At 31.8% G+C, this 20,484-nt stretch overlaps 2 protein-coding genes across 2 annotated transcripts; one reads left to right on the top strand and one right to left on the bottom strand.

Annotated features, from left to right (window-relative positions):
- Positions 1–4,463: 4,463 nt before the first annotated feature.
- LOC133796391 (protein LURP-one-related 5-like) lies at positions 4,464–5,730 on the top strand. The gene is made up of 2 exons (XM_062233881.1): positions 4,464–4,867; positions 5,200–5,730. Exons 1-2 carry the CDS (start codon positions 4,643–4,645, stop codon positions 5,578–5,580), a joined length of 606 nt encoding a protein of 201 aa, XP_062089865.1. The 5' UTR covers positions 4,464–4,642; the 3' UTR covers positions 5,581–5,730.
- An 8,703-nt stretch (positions 5,731–14,433) lies between these two features.
- Positions 14,434–18,353, bottom strand: LOC133796390 (uncharacterized). Its single transcript, XM_062233880.1, has 4 exons — positions 18,195–18,353; positions 16,299–16,543; positions 15,895–16,215; positions 14,434–15,815 (listed from the first exon to the last, which is right to left on the bottom strand). Exons 2-4 carry the CDS (start codon positions 16,452–16,454, stop codon positions 15,675–15,677), a joined length of 618 nt encoding a protein of 205 aa, XP_062089864.1. The 5' UTR covers positions 16,455–16,543; positions 18,195–18,353; the 3' UTR covers positions 14,434–15,674.
- Between the last annotated feature and the right edge of the window lie 2,131 nt (positions 18,354–20,484).

Raw genomic sequence — 20,484 nt, 5'->3', positions numbered from 1 at the left:
TCACCTGTTTCCACCAAAGATTCGTTGCAAATCATTATGGCTATAGTTGCTCATTTTGATCTAGAACTCAATCAAATAGATGTGAGGACTGCTGTAATGCCCCGGATTCCCTAATGTGGTTTAACGGCTGGGTTAGTAGGCCGGGAGGGCCATAATTGCTTAATTATGCTGTTAAACGTGTTTATGTACGTTTATGAGAATTATATTATAATATAATGTTAATTGTATGCATGTCGGTGATATATGTTGAGACCACATTATGATGTGGGTTTGTTCGAGCTGTTCGACATGAGACGATCGTAGATGATTGATTAGCGGTTTAATCACAGCGGGTTTAAGTGTCGGGACTTGGTTTGAGTCTCGGGGTGATTTTGATGATTAGAGCGTTACCGGGAGATAAAGGGTAACGTGAGGTGAATTATTGGTGTTTGAGATTATTGAGAATAACGGGAATTGGAGAGCGTTAATTATGATTAACGAGTTAGGAGGAAAGTACCAAAAATGCCCTTGGGAGTCTTTAGAAACCATTAAATGACCTAGGGGTAAAATGGTCATTTCACCCCTAGGATAGATATAACCTTATTTAGCTGAAAAGGTGATGGAAAAATAGAGTATCTTTGAGAGTTCTCCTGTACCTTCTTTTTCTCTCTGTTCTTTGTGGTTTTTGAGCCAACTTTGAGGATTCTAGCTTGGGAAGCAAGCCTTGGGAGTTTGGGAGTGTGTTCCACTATTGAAGAGCTTCATAAGCCAAGCTTTGGGTAAGTTTCTAACCATAGTTTCTCTGGTTTGCTCTGTTTTAGTTTTGTTTTGCAGCTGAAATGTTTAGGGTGAATTCATGGGTTTTATTGGGAGTTTTGGCTAGGGTTCCCATGCTTGTGATATTTGGGATGTGTTCGGATGGTTTTTGGGTTCATTTGGCATCAAGAATAGGCTTTGGAAGCTTGGGAATCGAGTTAGAATCGAAGGAGATGAAGAAGGTCGGTTCAGGGAAGTTTTGGGCTGGAGGTAGCGCTACAGCGCCCACCCTAGGGCGCTATAGCACTCCTCAGGAGGGTTTCTGGCACTTGGGCGGTTCTGAGTATAGCGCTGTAGCGCTAGGGGTTGAGCGCTGTAGCGCTACCCTGTTCCTTCCAAACCCCGTTTTGAGTGTTTTTAAGGGTTTTTGACTTGGGGTTTCAATCCTTAAGGCCCGGGATCGATTCTACTCACCGTGTGGGCATGTTTCGAGGTCCCGAGGGTGGTGCTTAGGTTAAGACCCTATTGTTGTGAATTCTCATTAATGGAGGTTATAATTGGTTATGATTAGGTAACCGCTAAGGAACTAAAAGACCGATCGTTCTCAGGGGTCGTCTTTATCATACTTCTCGCTCGAACTTGAGGTAAGAAAACAGTGTATGGACACAGTTGCACCCTGTACAGGTATATGACATGCATGGTTTGATATTGAGGCATGTTGTTTGTTATATGTGAACGTGGATTGCATATCAAATGCTAATGATTGCTAATCACATGTTTAAGACACTGACTAGTCAGGGACCGACTCTAAAGTCGATGATCACGCATTGAATGGCTCTATGGCATTAATGCGGGACCGGCCCTAAGGTCGATGAACTTATAAGCGCTTGCCTGGTCTACGACCAGATGACTATAGCCAAGGTATATGACCTCGGTGACCGTTTGTCACGTGGCTAAGGGACGTTGTCCATAGTTTCGGCTCTAGAGTCGTGAGGAAGGTTATGTTGGTGACCAATCACCATGCACCTGTCCTGAACAAACTTATGAGTGAAACACTTATCGATTAAGCCCTGGTGACCCTATCGTCACATGGCTAAAGGGAGCGATGCTCATTACTGTGACTTTTGGCTATTGTCACCTATTTGTTGGACTGATAGTCCTGGATGATTATTATGATCGTTGTTGATATTATACCGTATCTTATTGTGTTTTTCTTGCTGGGCCTTGGCTCATGGGTGCTACGTGGTGCAGGTAAAGGAAAGGAAAAGCTTGGCCAGCCTTGAGTGGAGAGCTTGGGCGGTGTGATGTACATACAGGGCCGCTTGACTGCCACGGTCAAGGAGTTCTCAGAGGGACTAGGGGTTTACCCTATTTTTGCCGCTTAGGCCGGCGAGGATTGTATATATGAAACTGTAGCGACTCTTTTGTAATACGAACTACTTGTAAACATTTTAAAAGGCTCATGAGCAGTTTATTTACTTAATGAAAAGTACCCTTTCCTTTTTACTGGTTTCACACCTTAACCTGATAATAACACTTAGATCACGTTTTTAACCAAAGGACTCGGGTAGCGGGTCAAATTTCTGGTTCACCGTTCTCCGTAACTGTTCTGGGGTAGCCAGGGCGTTACAACTGCCTTCTTGAATGAAGATTTATTTGAAGATGTTTACATGACTCAACCTATTGGTTTTGAGAAGTCTGGCAAAGAACACATGGTTTGCAAGCTCAAAAAGTATATCTATGGGCTTAAACAAGCATCAAGGCAGTGGTATCTCAAGTTCGATATGATTGTCACTGCAAATGGCTTCAAGGAGAATGTTGTAGATCAATGTATATACATGAAGGTCAGTGGGAGCAGTTTTATTTTTCTAGTATTGTATGTTGACGACATCCTGCTAGCATCTAATAATTATGATTTGTTGTCTGAGACAAAACAACTTTTGTTTAGTCATTTTGATATGAAGGATCTCGGTGAGGCTTCCTATGTGCTTGGGATTCAGATTCTTCGGGATAGGGCTAATGGTATTCTTCGTTTGTCTCAGAAGACTTACATTGATCGGATCTTGAAAAGATTCAATATGCATGCATGTTCTCCTGGAAAGGCACCGATAGTGAAGGGTGATAAGTTCTCAAAGGCCCAATGTCCACAAAATGATAAAGAGAGAGTTGAAATGAAAGTCATTCCTTATGCGTCATTGGTTGGTAGCTTGATGTATGCTCAAGTATGCACACGCCCTGATATTGCTTTTGTTGTCGGCGTGTTGGGTAGATACTTGAGTGATCCTGGTCTTAGCCATTGGAAAGCGGCTAAGAAAGTCATGAGGTATCTTCAGGGTACAAAGGATCATATGTTGACTTATCGGCGAGCTGACACTCTTGATATAGTTGGGTTCAGTGACGCTGATTATGCAGGATGCGTGGATGATAAAAAGTCCACTTCAGGCTACATTTATATGATGGCTGAAGGAGCTGTTTCATGGAAAAGTGTCAAGCAGACACTCACAGCTTCTTCTATGATGGAGGCAGAATATATGGCGTGTTATGAGGCTACTTGTCAAGCAATATGGCTGCGGAATTTCATTTCAGCATTGAATGTTGTAGACTCTATTTCGAGGGCGCTGAAATTGTATTGTGACAACTCCGCAGCAGTAGCTTTCTCTAAGAACACTAGGAGTACTTCTCGCTCAAAGCATATTGATATAAAGTACTATTTTGTTAAAGAGAAAGTCGTTGAGTCCCTCATTTCTATTGAGTACACGCCTACCACTAGCATTTGAGCAGACCCACTAACGAAAGGCTTACCTGTATGTGTGTTTTTAGAGCACGTTGCCCGAATGGGATTGTCAAGAGTCTAGCTTGTTGAGTTTAGTGGGAGTTTTGTTATTTATATATTGAACATGCTAGTATTTTGTATGGATTGCTTATAGCTTGTGTTTTGTTCTGAACATGGATAATGATAATTGAAGTCACTTCTTATTGTTGCTATTACGTATATGTTTATATATGTATATACTATTGTTCATCGAAGTGACAGGTACAAAAAGAGATGAATGCGCATAGTCTCAAATTAATGTACCACATGCATGTTTGGTTGAATGATTGTTATTGTATTTGAATGTCTTCAAGACCAAATCATAAATAATATATGTATCCTATCGATATGATATTATATATGATTTATTAAACTGTTTTTTAGTGTGAACAATATTATAGTGGTTTAATTATATTGCACTGGTTAGAATATATATATATATATACATTTCAAGTGAAGTGATGATCGTTAGATGAATTAGAAATTTCACATATTACATACGCATGATGATATAGACCTGAACACGTATATCTATCATAATCTATATGCATACCACCCACATGCATATATCTTTTTCTACACGAATGGTGCATATAGTATATGGTATATAGTATGTACAGTGGAGTAGAACTCGTACGACTCGTCCAATCGAATCAATTTGTTTTTACGAGTCATACGTATTCAAGTCTCTTCAGTTAAACACACTGCCCTAGATTCGCGATAAGTTTCCATATAAGCGGGGTCCACACTCCACACCAAATATTAAAAAAAAAAGTGGGAGAGATATTTATAATTTTTTTATTAAATTAATATTATTAGTATTATTTTGGAAAGAAATGGAAAGGTTTCGAGAGAATTGAATATGATAATGCCACGAGATCTCTCTATATATAAACGATATAACAAAGAGAAGCCACATGTCATATCGTATCATATAAATCAAGCAAAGCTCCGACTTTTCTCTCTCACATTACTACTGCTCCGTCTAACATTATCATCTCCTCTAATTATTTTCCTTCGTATACGTTAGATTTGCTTAACGTCTATCTTTTCTTCACCCTCGAATTTGAGATTTTGGAAAAACAAAAGAAGACGATGAAAAAAGGGTTGGTAGTGGAATCTGGGTTTGTGTTCGAGGAAGAGACCAGCCTCACTGTCTCAAAGACCTCTCTTTTCTTCGCCGGCGATGGCTTCACCGTCTACGACTGCAGAGGAGAACTCGTCTTCCGAGTCGACTCTTACGGACACAATATTCGTGACAAAGACGAACTCGTTCTAATGGACGCTCACGGCCGCTGTCTCCTCACTGTCCGCCGAAAGGTATTTTATGTCTTTTTTATTATATATATACATGTCTTTCGCTTCCACACTCTCACGTGTCTACTCAGTGAGTTCTCAACTCAACTCGGTATCATAAAATCTTTTGCTAGCCATTTCTAGGAATCGTGTCCTCAAAAGGGTCGGCTCAATTTCTGATTTACATTTATGGGTACGAATTAAAATCTTGCTTCCCACCTGTTTTTATGGCGACTCTCTAGCCTCGTTTATTTGAGTTAATTCGGCGAGTTTGGGTTGGTTTGGTATATAATTCTTTTCTTTTCTTATGTCTCGTTAACATCTATTTAATTTGTTTGTTTATAATATTGAAACAGAGGCCGAGTCTTCATCAACGGTGGGAAGGGTACCTAGGGGAGAGATCGGAGGGTCAGAAGCCGATCTTCAGTGTACGGAGATCATCAATCATCGGACGGTCGAGCGTGACGGTGGAGGTAATGGGAAATCCAGAAGAAGAGTATCAGATCGAAGGGTCATTTGGTCAACGGAGCTGCACGATCTTCAACTCAGCGAAGGAATTAGTGGCTGAGATTAAACGCAAAGTAGATGCCTCAACCAATGTGGTACTTGCCAAAGACGTCTTCTCTCTTTGCCTCAAGCCCGGCTTCGATGGTGCCTTTGCCATGGGATTAGTCCTCATTCTTGATCAGACCAACGGTGACGATTACTTCAACGTTGGAGGAGGAGAGGTTGACTAATAAAAAATAATATAAATACACTACTTGGTATATATAAACATATATATCCATGAAATCGTATCTTTGTAATATTTGTGGTTTGAGTTTTGCTTCTTTTTTTTAAAGCAAAAAAATTAATAAAACAAAAATGAGAGAAGTGATGAAACATAATTTATGTGATTCTTTTTTTTTTTGGTATCTCTCTTTCTTACTACCTAATAATTATTTTGTTTTTCCTTGCAATAATTTCAATTCTTAATCTTAATTTACTCATAATTTATATGGTAGCAATTATTTTATTATATAATAACGAATAGTTGAGAAACTATTTTAATAGAATAAAAATATGAATGGTATTTTAAAAATTGAGTGCTCGTAAGTGGTCCTTCCTGACAATTTGTGGTTGAATTTATGTTAAGATACTTGCATGGGTTAAGGGTTACTGGTGGTCACACACATTAATTTCCAATGGAAATTTGGCTGCTACTATATCCGGATTTAAATTTTCTATCCAATTTATTATATGTTTCTATGTTCTTAATAAGTAAATATTATTTTGGCTTTTTGTTTTACAAAAGTTATTGATTGTATTATCTATTTTAATTCAAATCATGTATTTTGCAAAATACAACATAATAATACAATGAGCTCGGTTAAAGTTATTTCAAATATAGATCAACTCTTGGGTCTTTAATGATATGATAAGTTTAAAAAAGAAGATAAAGTGGTTGAAAAACAAAATTGTAAATTACATTTGAAATGATTTTGATCAAAATTGAGTTAATTGCACTATTTTGCAAAATACAAGGTTTGAATTTGTCATTTAACAAAATAAAAAGTATGATCGATAATTTTTGCATAACACAATAACCAAAATGGTATATACGCTTAATTAAATTGTATCAACTAATTTAAATTAATATATGATTAAATTTAATAAATTGTACATAATTAATATTTTGAGTGAGTTGTGCATTTGAAGTAGTTGGGGACATGGAGACATATAACTATGGATTAGGAAATCTAAATCCTCTCTACATCTAAGCAGTGGTTACTTGTAATTGCTACCAAAATGTTGACAAATGACATCAGCTAGTTTATGATTGAAAATTCATTCAAATATTTTATGTCTTTCTTTATTACTTCAAAATTAATGTTGCACCTTTATTGATTAAAAAATAATACACGAGTAATTTTTCTTTAATTATATAACGATGATCGTAAGGAACTGCATCATCCTTTAACACTTTTATATTATATATATTTCAAGTGGTGATATTACTTTATATCCAGTTGTTAGTTTTAATATTATAAACTAAAACCACCACCATCAGCTCTAAAATTTATATATTATATAGTTTATGTTCTTTGTTTTGAGTGAATGAATTCAATTACCCAAAATTGAAAACTCACAACAAAGCTATATGATATTGTGATTGGGTAGTCACACCACATCTTTTCCTTTTGGTTTGTGAAAATGAAAAGATGTTAAATTAATTAATGACACATCATTGCCCACTCGATCTATATTAACTGATATGAGCACTACTACAAAACTGAGATTTCTCCGTAGTTTTTTTCCTTAATATACTATAGTTTTTTAGAGTAATAGGTACCTCAGTGTAATCGACCGTAGATAAAAGTTCACAAAACCACAAAGAAAAGTAAGACTTTTCACTGCACTTTTTTCGAAAAGACTGCAGTAAAACTTTTTAATATATAATTATTTTTGATTTCAAATTAAATACTTTTTTTTATAATATAAATGGAATTATATTAATAATACTATATTTAATACCAATTTATATATAAATTTTTTAATATACAATACCATGTTTTATGTTATTATTATATAACTAAATTTTATAAATAACTATATAAATAAACATAATGTATAAATTAAAATTTAAAAAACATTCATATATCATTATTAATTAAAACATCTCATTTATATATACATAAATAATTTGGTATATATACATGAGAAAAATTAAGAACATACGAATCAAGTTACACATGAGAAAAATTAGACTTGGAAAATAAATGACATCAATCTTACTAAACGGTTAGTTTGTAGTGGACTTTGTAGTGGAAGTATGTCTTCCTCGACACTGAATATCTTTTTGTCAAACCCCTACAAAATTGACAAGGAAATATAGATTAGATGATTAAGTACTATATATAGTTTTTCTTAAACAAAAAAAAAACTATAAAAAATAGCATACTTTCTTCTTGAGATTTTTTGGCGGATTTTGTGCATTTACAAGATCATAAATGTATCTTAATACATAAAAACCACATTCATGACTTTTAGGTTGTATTGGACAAGAACCTCTCGTCAGATTTGTAATCTGTTTAATGTATTCATTTTTTGAACATTGTGCATATGCTCTACATAAGTTAAAATTAATTAACTAAATATTATAATCTCAACTCTAAAAAAATTAACATTGAATACATTAAAACTGAAAAACTTACTTTTTCATAACCTCATTTTTTATTGGTGGAGATTTGATTACGCAATGAGTCTCGAATTATGGTCGTCTCTTTCATTATCACGAGTACTAATATCTAATGTTTGCTATAACAATAATAAATGATAATATTATATGATAAAATGCTAAAGATAGTACTGATAATGTTTTCGATGGTTCGTTCTTACTTAATAATCCAAGGAATAAAATATATTTGGTCTCGTCTATCCGTGGTCATCATCCATTTGGCTATAAAATCCACCGTATTATTTTTATTATCATCATTGCCAATAAAAAATATGTTCGATGTCAAAAATTTGTATAGTTGTCGTGAATTTAGGTGCATGCTTTCGCAAATGTACCTGTAGAATCAATCACGCATATTACATATTCAATTAATAATATTGTAATTGAACAAAAATATGTTCAATTAATAAATTCTAAAAAAAAAAAGGGCAAATTTTTCTCTGTCTCTATAACATATCTCAAATTCATATGTATTTACAATTTCAACAAAAACAAACATAACTATTACAAATTAACCTATAAGTCATGTTCAATCAATATATTATTCTTAAAAAAAAATTGAGCAGAGTTTCCTCTGTATTTATAACATATCCCAAAATACAAGTGCATATATAAGTTCATTCAAACAAACACAACAATCAACATGCATAGTTTCGTCCATAAACCACCGTAGCACACAGAATTCGGAGAACTTACTTCACTAAGACACACATGTTCTCAACCTTTTGTTATCTCCGTAGCACACAATTTCATCTCATAACCTACTTCACTACAGATGAATATCTAACATATTCAAACTCATCAAACAATAATTTGTATAATATCAAAAAGAAAAATAAAACATTAAGTAGTAATTATTACTAGGGGTGTGCGAAAATCATCCAATCCAATTGAAAACCGACCTATCCAATTAGAACCGACTGCCGGAAATAGGATATCCAATTATGATTGGATTGGATTGGATCGGATCGAATTTTGAAGAACCAAATTGGATCAGATCGGTTGTTGGATGATATACGGAAAAATTCAATAAAACTGAATTGATCCAACTGTATATATATTTTCAAAATATATTTATTTATTTAGGATTATGCTTATAATTTATGTTATTTTTGTATGGTGTTGTATTATTTTGAACAAATTAGTCTTTCTATTTATAATATTATGAATTATTTGAACAAATTAAGATAAATAAATGCTAACAAATATTGGATGGATTCAATCCGATCAAATACATAAGCAACGAGACACATCCAATGGATAAAACTGATCCAATCCAATTGATATTTGTATCGGATCTGATTGGTTGGGACAAGTTAATTGGATCGGATCGGTTGTAAAAATTCATCATCCAATGGATAATTGGATCGGATCGGATAGGCCTAAAAACATTGGATATAATCTAATGAACACCTCTAATTATTACTCGCCTTCAAAATTAATCTTCAACAAAATCACATCGTTTACTAAACCATATAAAATCAATGATAAATTAATAATAAATTCGGATTCCTAAAATACTTATAAAAAATTAACTTAAAAAATGTTTTAAAAATTAATATATATTTCAATAATGAAAAACACACTCATAATCAATATTAACAATATTAAAAAATATATAAATTGTGTAAATAATATAAAAATACCAAAAATTTGAAATATTAAAAACAAACAAAGTCAAGCTTTTGATCTATACCTGTTTTGAAGCTTGAAAATGTCTTCTAATCCTCCATAAGCGTTAAAAACACATTCAAAAAATACAAAAAAAAAAATCAACTTATAAAACATACATTGAACCCATTAATTAAATCTTACTAATAATCTCTTCATTTTTGTCTTATAACTTCAAAACGAATCAATTTTATAAACATATATATGATTTAAAACAATAATAGTGGAATAAAATAATTTTAAAAAATGGTAGAAATGACACTTACTGTTGTTGGGGAAAAATATTTCGCGCAAAAATGAGAAAGGTCTGTGAATATGGGAAATGAGAGGTCGGGGACGAAGGGATCTATATATGGACATTTTCTCAATGGTAAGAGAAAAAGTCTGTCTTGTTTTTCTTTGTTGTTTTTCACAAAACTCACTGAAAAAAAATGTCTCATACATTTTCTCTGTGCTTTTTATTTAAGATTAAAAAAAACACAAAGAAATCATATATTTGTAGTAGTGGAGTCATATAATTCATAATTATAATAATAAGTGATAGTGGGGAGTGGATAGGATACATTTTCATGTCACTTTCTCACTTCCTTATCTCTATATATATTGTTAGTTATGAAAGGTTAACTTAATTACTTTTTCTGAATCTTTGTTTTTTTCTTTTCAAGAAATATCTTTGGGATCATCACATTCCCCACCTATTTTTTTCTTTCTAGTATCAATGGAGTTTTAGCATATATACATTTTAAAGTTTTTTCGTATTTAATAATTTAGTTTTTGAAAGAAAAAAAAACAATCAAACCCTTAAATTTTAAAACATAATTGCAAATAAGTCATAGTTAATGATAATTCTAACAAAATTAAAAAAAAAATTGATGGACACAATTGGTATTTATGTGCATATTATACATCTCAATTTTTTCTCCCACTTCACAATTTAGAATGTACTGTTCTTATATAGAGACAGACGTTTCATTACAACTTTTTAAGTCGAGATTGGGAAGAGAAAAGAGATATTATTGTGTTTTTCATTAAAAATCAAGAATCAAAGGCATAATTAGACAAAAAAAAACTTAGAAAAATAATTATGCTAATTTGTTTACTTATTAGAATCAGGCCGTTTATAAGAACACAAAATTAAATAGTAAGGTCATACTCAAACACAAAAAAAGTAGCAAGAAAAGATTTGATTATTTTTATATCTTGAGATTTGATTATGTATATTAAGAGAGAATATTGAGCAATTAAATTAACAATCTAATTAAATCACCTATATATAGATGGCTTATTCTCATTAAATTTTATTTTGGGACAATCATATATCTAATTATTTATCTTCACATTTATATATATATATATTTTAGTAAAGAAAAAAATTACAATTGATGAAAGAACAAAAAATATATCTAATTTTTTATTATCTTCATATATATTATTACTTCTTTCTTCAATTTTTTTTGTTAAAAATAAAAAATGCTTTGATAATTTACACTCAATAATAAAATATTTATACTATTATTAATATTGGAGTTTTAAAAAATTAAAAAGGACAATTTGTATAATTGATTAGAATTATGAAACATTATATACGATTTGCTTAATATCTAAACGTGCTTATTTTATCATTATTAAAACAAATTAGCATTACTATTTTATTAATTAAACAAACTTTGGTCTTCTACTTCAAACATTCAAATTGGTATCTGTTCTTAGTGGCTTTATTCTCGAGTTAAGAATTTGTGGCTCAAACTGCAAGGCTAATAAAAAGAAACCTTAAACAACAGAAAATCAAGAGTCATGTCGATTCTTTTTGGTTTATAAAATATAAAGGGATTATTGTTGACTAAAACTTTTATTTGTTTGTGAAACTCTCTAGCCGTTCTTTGAATTTCTATGCAGCAATATATTTATATATTTAGCTAAAGATCTATCTTTCAAACAACTTTTTAAATGTTGTTAAACAGTCTATATCTAGCTTAACTTTGTTTTTCAAATAAAGCTAAGAATATTAGTTGTATAGATATTGTTGGTGTAAACGCCTCAGAAAATATTCTTGAAAGTGTGACAAAGGCGTTTATTTAGAATTATATGCACCCCATCCTATAGGGAAGAAAAAGAAAAGATTTGATGATATATATTGCTTTATAAAATGTTTATTTTATACCTCACAATATATTGATTTTGCACTAATCTTGTTCTCTTTTTAATTATAGTATATTCGATTGTAAACTTTTTTTTTCCTTTTCAACTCGAGCATTATTTTTCCAATGGACCAGAGACACTGCAGATCATGAGCACTTTACCGAAAGAAAAGTCAAAAAATTCATAATGATCATGTTTCAATAGAGGAGTGGCCACTGTGAGAACATCCATAAGAAAAATCTCATTATAATCCTCACAAAGGGACCACTTGCATAACAAAAATGAATGCAAACCACATCACTTCTCACTTTTCCAAAACAAAACCTTTCTTTTTTGACAAAGTTGCTAATCAAAATATCCGTAGCTGTACGTGTGACATGCTCTTTCATCCTACGTAAATTTATGTTTTTATTTTGTATAAAAGATCATATTGGTAGTATTATATTTTATGCCCTTTTTAATTGCCAAGTTCGACTTTTTTTCCTTTCTTTAATATAAATATAACTGTACGATTAAGATTGCCAGTAGTACTGGACACTGCCTAATTATCTTTGTTAATTTTATATTGTATATCTGACTTTACTATGTTGGTTTATGGTTTTTTTTTTTGTTCATTGATTATGAAAAGATTTTTAAGAGTGATGAATGCATGGGAATGATCTTAGGAAGCGGGGCTGTAGCAGAAACAATTTTTTTTTGTGGTGCTAGTACAAATCAATTTCTGTTTTCGTCACGAATAAGTTATAACTTTTTTTTATATATTTGATGGTGTGTATATTATAGTTATTTATAATTTCACACATATTTTTGACACAATAAATTATTTAAAATTTCTAAAAATATGTAAGAGCTTTTAAATAACTACAATATTTCTAAAAATATGTGAGAGATTCTAAATATCTACAATATATACCTTCATATAAAAATAATTATAACTTATTCGTGTACCAAAATCATAAAATAATCGCAACGATACATAAAAAAAAAATGGTACTAGAATCTATATCTACTACCATCAATGAATTGTGTAATTTCTTCAAACAATCAATATTGGGAGGATCTGTATTTATGAGGTGGATGTATCTTTTTGAAAGATACATGAAAAAAATTAAAAAACTATGTCAGGAATAAAGCTCGTCCTGAAGGATCTATAGCAGAAGGATATGTTGCGTATGAGACTTTGATATTTTATTCAATGTATTTCAAATGTGTGGAAATCCGTATCCCTCGATGAAAATACTCGGAATAAAACTGAGTGGTTCATATTGGATAATTCTCCAGAAACTGAAGTGTATTTAGATAATATTTATTTTATTCTTTGTTCAATCTACTCCTTAATTAACAATATTGACACTGTTAATTAATTAACAGGGAACACCTAATTGAGGTGCAACAAAGAGATTTAGCTGCTAATCATAAATTGATACATAAGAAAGAGTTTCGTTCATGGTTGCATAAGAAGGTAACTTGTACATAACAAATTGCATACTACAAATTACATTCTCATTCTAATATATTTCTTTCTTATTAGATATATGACTTGCACCAGCTTAAGTTAGTAGAGCATACTGATGAATTACTAGCTTTAGCATGTAGGTCAGATCTATTGGCTTACTCCTACCAAGCATGTACGGTGAACAGAGTTCGATTTGTTTCATACAATCGAAATCAAAATCGAATTACACAAAATACTAGAGTGTGTTGCTGAAACAGAAAATTTTAACTATTACGGGCAACTTGAAGAAATACTACAACTGTCTTTTAGTTGTTCTTATTCGGTGGTATTATTTTAATGTAAATAGTTCAATACAGATCCGAAAAAAAAAAAGCCATCACTGTAAATAATATTACTAGTATCAACCTTAGCAGTGAATGGTATAAAGATGAATTGTTCATACTAGCTAGTCAAGCAAAACAAATATTCTACATCGATGATCTCGTAAGAGGACGAGATTCAAAAGTTGTCCAAGAAGTGAATCATCGACAAGTTTGAGACTTTCCAGATGCTTTAGATATGATTGTTGATGTTGTACATGACACCAACTCATCGAATTTTGTTTTGACTGTGGATCACGAAGAGTTGGTTGTTCAGCAATCGGACGTACCAGCGACTCAAGTCAACACAACCCATTGACCTTCTTTAGTTGTTCAAGAAGATGGTGGATTTATTAATGACAATGAAGATGATATGACAGACAGCGTAGAAGAAGCATAAGATGATGATGAATTAATTGTTGACCTTAGTGATGATAATACTGATGATGTGTGCCCGATAGATGTTGATGTAATTAGTGACTATTTTACTTAGTTTTGTATCTAGTGTTAAATGTATTATACATATTGAGAAATAAAAAATTAGTTTCCAAATAGCATGTTTCAAATTACCTAATCAATTAAAATAATACTCAATAAATTAATTATAAATAGTAATTAAATAGATAAGTTAAATTACTGTCGTGTTTGTAGATGTGGCTAGAGACGCTGACCCTCCACCGGATCCCGACTACATGCGAGTCAGGTAATTTTTTTGACTCACATATGTTTATCCTGAATATACTAATATTCAATACAAAAAAAAATACAAGAATCTCAACTAAGAAAAAGGGTCGTGGCGCAGCTATTGGAAAAGATCTAGATGAGAGGCGACGTAAAAATAAAAAACCACTGGAAGTAATGTTTTGCCCGGGAACATACAAGGTTGTTGGGGGCGAGCACGCTGCTTTTGTCCGCCTCGTGGGCACCCTAATTAAAACGAAAGTTCCCGAATATTTCGATTCATGGGAATCAGTGCCTAAACAATACAAGGATCAGATCCTTGGCATAATCCAGGTAAAAAGAAAATTAAATATCTTTTAAAAAATTTATCTTTAATAAAGTACATATATTATTAATATATTTATTTTTCAATTTAGTATTATTATCAAATAACGGGCCGCGAGGATTTTTTAAAGTGTTTAGATAGTATCGATCGAGAGATGAAAGACCGATACCGTAGTAAGAAAATAATAAGACACGAACATTTTGAGAAACACTACAATGAACCGGAGGATTGGGACAAGGTTTTAAACAACCCAACCAAGGACGCTAATAAGGTGGATTGGAAGCAGATTTGTCAGTTATTTACAAGTCCGAAATTTATTGTGCGCTCAGTAAAGAGTAATGCAAATCAGAAGAAACAAAAGTATTCTACAACGCAGGGTACAAAATCACTGGCAGCTACCCGTTACAAAAAAGTAAGTGAAAGTTAAAATATTATCAAAATTATGTTCTTTTAAATTATATATTCTCTAACATTTTACTTATATTTTTTTAGGCAAACCCGAACTTTATTGAGTCATGGAAGGAATATCACTGGAAAAAAACAACAAATGATTTCGTGAATGACAATACTCGCCAAGATTATGTAAATTTGAATTATGTTAATAGAATTATATTTAATGTTAGTGTCTAACATTTTCTAAAAACATGAAAAACTAAAGGCTGATTTTGAATTACAAACTCAGCAAATATCCATTGGTACTTCCAATAATGATGGTTCGACAACAGTTGATCAGATGGAGGTACTACAAAAAGTATTGGGCCAAAAGCGTAGACATGAGCGAGGAGTGGACCGCAAATTGAAGGGGTTGGGTCATCAATTTGCGGCCCACTCCTCGCTCATGTCCATGCCTTTAGCCCAATATTTTTTGTAGTACCTCCACTTGATCAACTGTTGTCAAACCATCATTATTGGAAGCACCAATGGATGTTTGCTGAGTTTGTAACTCAAAATCAGCCTTTAATTTTTCCCCTTTTCAGAAAATGTTAGTCTAACATTAAATATAATTCTATTAATATTAAAAAACATAATTCAAACTTAGATAGGTGAACATCATCATTCACAAAATCATTTGTTGTTTTTTTCCAGTAATATTCCTTCCATGACTCAATAAAGTCCGGGTTCGTCTAAAAAATATAAGTCAAATGTTAGAGAACATATAATTTAAAAGAACATAATTTTGATAATATTTTAACTTTCACTTACTTTTTCGTAACGAGTGGCTGCCAGTGATTTTGTACCCTGCGTTGTAGAATACTTTTGTTTCTTCTGATTTGCCTTACTCTTTACGGAGCGCACAATAAATTTCGGACTTGTAAATAACTGACAGATCTGCTTCCAATCCTCCTTATTAACGTCCTTGGTTGGGTTGTTTAAAACTTTATCCCAATCCTCCGGTTCATTGTAGTGTTTCTCAAAGTGTTCGTGTCTTATTATTTTCCTATTACGGTATCGGTCTTTTATCTCTCGATCGATACTATCTAAACACTTTAAGAAATCCTCGCGGCCCGTTATTTGATAATAGTACTAAATTGAAAAATAAATATATTAATAATATATGTACTATATTAAAGATAAATTTTTTAAAAGATATTTAATATTTTTTTTACCTGGATTATGCCAAGGATCTGATCCTTGTATTGTTTAGGCACTGATTCCCATGAATCGAAATATTCGGAAACTTTCGTTTTAATTTGGGTGCCCACGAGGCGGACAAAAGCAGCGTGCTCGCCCCCAACAACCTTGTACGTTTGCGCGCAAAACATTACTTCCAGTGGTTCTTCATTTTTACGCCGCCTCTCATCTAGATCTTTTCCAATAGCTGCCCCATGACAATTTTTCTTAGTTGGGATTCCTGTATTTTTTTTATTAACAATACATAGAATATTAGTATATACAGGATAAACATATGTGAGTAAATAAAATAACAAAAAAATTACATGACTCGGATGTAGTCGGGATCCTAATAGGATCCGGTGGAGGATCACCGCTAGCGTCTCCACCGTGGGCTCTAGCCACATCTACTGACATCTGCTAACACAACAGTAATTTAACGTGTCGGCATCTACGATACAAGAATAAATAACAATTAAATATTATTAACTATGTCTATGTCCTAATCCACCTTTTCACTCCACTTCTAAAAGGGTAAAGAACGTATCCCATTCAGATTTGTAGTATACATATAATTTAATCTACTCTCTTAAAATTATTTCGTTTATGTACAAATTTCGGCAGCACCTCCCTGTGGTTCTCATAAGTGCGCACACTAAAATTTAATCTGCCCACTTACGAGAACAAATAAGGAGACACATACTGAAATCTCTACTAACGAAATAATAAAATGTGTAATAGAACAAATTATAGGTACACAACAAATCCAAACTATCCATGCGGACACATACCGTCCTGGATAATCCGGAGAAGCATATTTAAGAGGCCTCTCCGAACGGGTCTAAGGCTTTTCGTAATTAAAAATTATCACTAGGTGATAATATATAAAACGTCTATCATATCTTCGGTGATCAAATTTTATCACCATAGAAAAGCAACAAAAATAAAAATAAAAATAAAAATTAACACAAGATATGATGTCTTATAAAATCTTATGATACCATTTAAAAAAATTATGATGTTTTATATAAACTCTTATTTTATAATGTTTAAAATTATAATTAATTTCTATTTTAATTTTTAATTAAATTAAATTATAATTTTTTAATTTCTTTTTAAATTATTTATCAAATATTTTAACTTACTTTTAAATAACTAAATTTGTTAATATTAAATTGAATTATAATTTTTAATTTCTTTTTAAATTATTTATCTAATATTTTAACTTATTTTTAAATAACTAAATTTGTTAATATTAAATTGAATTATAATTTTTTAATTTCTTTTTAAATTATTTTAATTTATATTTTAATAACTAAATTTGTTAATATTAAATCCAATTATAATTGTTTAATTTCTTTTTAAATTATTTATCTAATTTTTTAATTTATTTTTAAATTACAAAATTTGTTAATATTAAATTCAATTATAATTTTTTAATTTATTTTGAATAACTAAATTTGTTAATATTAAATTAAATTATAATTTTTTAATTTATTTTAAAATTATTTATCACATCCTTAGTGTTTACACCTTAAAGAAGATCTAGAAAAACAAGAATTAATCCATGCCAGTTAAAAAGTATTAGTTGCTAACCTTAGCCAACAAGATTACAGTGATTACATATATATTAATCCTTAACAAATCTATACTATTTTAAATAGATAAAAACTAATCATCACTGCTTTGAAATTGAAAAGCTGCAAAACCAATTTCAATAGTTGCACAACCTCCGCACTTGTGCAAATGGAAATAATAGCAGCTTTATATATTCTAATAGAGTACGTGACTAAAAATTTGTAAAATATTAGATAGTATAAACAAATCAACAAAAGCATATGCACAGTATAAACAAATGCTATTTGTAACACTAAGTCCAAGAACAGTCAAACCTTTAACAGGAAGAGAGAACAGCCACCACCAAAGTCGACGCCACGCACACCAAAGACAAGCAAGAGTACTTCGAAAAACCAAGAGATGACAGCGAGATGGAGAGAGTAGCGGAGTCAGGAGAACGGCGAGATAGAGCTCTGATTTTTTTGGAATAAGTACTCATGGCCATTGTTTTAAACTGTTAGTACCACATTACAATATGCAAACAAAAACAAATTATAAACACACAAAAGGGACCAGCAATTATGCTATTATAATAATAAGTTACCATCAATTAGAAGCTCCATGAACAAGACAAACCAAATTCAAGAAACATATCATGTATAGCTAGAGTCTCCTAATTAATTAACTATATATAGCTACAGAAACTAATATTAATGATTGATATAGATGATGTTCTACTCAATAATCTATACAAAGAAGAGTGATGATCTGATCGATAGTATTTGATTACCCTCAATACCATAAGGGGAAGAGGCATACATATATATGCCATTTTTGCTAAGAACCAAGTTATATAACATGCTATGCAAACATATACATATATATATATATATATTTTGAGAAATTAATTAACCTTATTGGGATGAATTATACATAACAGGAATTGAATGATATTGCCCCTGGCCTTTTTGGAGATTATTAATTACTAGAGCTACTGAAATTAGACATGGAAGTTATCATTATATATCCTCATGTGTTGCTTTTAATATATTATATATTAGCATACATACATTAATTGCTTTCCAAAGACAAAAATAAAAGACTACTCAAGACGAAAGTGAGAATGAGACCAACATCTCTTGCTTGAAGGAGAAAGAGGAGCTTGTTATAGTACAAGAGATTATATTATATACCATGCACCCAAATGCATATTACCATATATAATACTTGGCTTCTATTGATTTAGTTTTTCTCATTAAAAGGAAAAGAAAACTGTGACTACACTTTGTTCATGGAAATTGTTACGTACATGGAAATCGAATAGAGTACTGCATAAAAATAATATATTACACTCAGAAAGCAACAAGACTAGAGATAAGAGAAAACTTCACTTCTGAATTAGCTAGCATATATGGAGTTAACAGTGTTCACAGAACAGGAATCAAGTGGCCACATATGGTTCCAATTCTATGGGAGGCCAAGAATTCAAGATCAAAAATAAATATAAAAAGTAACAATGAATTTATAATAGCTAATACGAATATAACCATATGGAAAACAACTAAAATTACTAGAATAATGCTATTGAAAAAAACCATGAGGTGTAAACAAACTATTACGTGATCTAATTATGAGACAAGTATAAATAAAACATAGGAGATCTAATTATGAGACAAGTATATTTGTAGAAAAATTTGCCAATGTTAAGTCAAGTCGTCAACTGCTTTACTATCTAATAAATCATGCAAAAGGTCAATATATATACGAAATGAGAGAGAGATTGACACTAATTATTATGATATGCATACATATATCTGTTTCTGGCCAACTGTGCCAAAATAGCAATATAAAGTAGAAGTGCAAACACAGCTCAAGTATCTGGGTCTAATAGCATAAATGAACGGGTTTGGAACAGAGATGGAGTCATCATGAGGGATTGCATATGCTCGGCATTAAGGAGAGAAGAGCCATTTATTTTTAAAAAATGCCCACAAAAATAAAACTTACACCCGAAATTCTAATGCCCACAAAAAAGAAAGGCATTTATTAAACCTTTATTTTTTTTTTCCAAAACTAGAACTAGTCAACCCAACAATGATTTTCAACTTCTCAGTCAAACATGACAATATATAACCCCAAATTGAGAACCAGGAAAGAACAAATATACCGAGAACCAAAAATCCTATATTATAATCCATAATCAGAGGCAAACATTTGGGTAATTAACAACATTGTAAACGATAAGATGAAGAAAAAAAGAAAAGAAATTTGTTGGGAAAATATATGAAATTGAGGAATTACAATCGCATAAAGATGAGTTTACCGAAGCTCGCTTTTAGAAAGCATTGTCCCTAAAAAAATGTTCCAAAACCATCATTTATATATAGTCTCACATATATATAATGAAATCCTCTATCCTCTTTACAGAGAGTGTTCATGGGAGTTCAAAGAAAACTTACAGGGGAATACGTCCTCTGTGCTCTTCGGTCCGTGCGAATCGCCCCTTCGGCCTGTGCTCTTCGTTCGGCGACGGTGGCGGTGCGGCTACAGTCGGCTGGCTGAGGTAGAGGCGGCGACAAAGAGATCGAGAGAGAGGGTGAGGGTCTGCGGCTACAATCAATTTAT

This window comes from Humulus lupulus, chromosome 8 (assembly GCF_963169125.1).
Source record: "Humulus lupulus chromosome 8, drHumLupu1.1, whole genome shotgun sequence".
Lineage (NCBI taxonomy): Eukaryota > Viridiplantae > Streptophyta > Magnoliopsida > Rosales > Cannabaceae > Humulus > Humulus lupulus.
The sequence above is the reverse complement of the archived record's forward strand: the minus strand, read 5'-3'. Positions and strand labels throughout refer to the sequence as shown.

What these genes read in the sequence shown, in the direction of transcription:
- LOC133796391 (XM_062233881.1), top strand. Translation starts at nt 4,643, where the DNA reads ATGAAAAAAGGGTTGGTAGTGGAATCTGGGTTTGTGTTCGAGGAAGAG. An exon ending in TCCTCACTGTCCGCCGAAAG is followed by an intron (nt 4,868 to 5,199) that starts GTATTTTATGTC and finishes ATATTGAAACAG; the next exon opens with AGGCCGAGTCTTCATCAACG.
- LOC133796390 (XM_062233880.1), bottom strand. Translation starts at nt 16,454, where the DNA reads ATGTTTTGCGCGCAAACGTACAAGGTTGTTGGGGGCGAGCACGCTGCT. An exon ending in AGATCCTTGGCATAATCCAG is followed by an intron (nt 16,216 to 16,298) that starts GTAAAAAAAATA and finishes TTTTCAATTTAG; the next exon opens with TACTATTATCAAATAACGGG. An exon ending in CAGCCACTCGTTACGAAAAA is followed by an intron (nt 15,816 to 15,894) that starts GTAAGTGAAAGT and finishes TATATTTTTTAG; the next exon opens with ACGAACCCGGACTTTATTGA.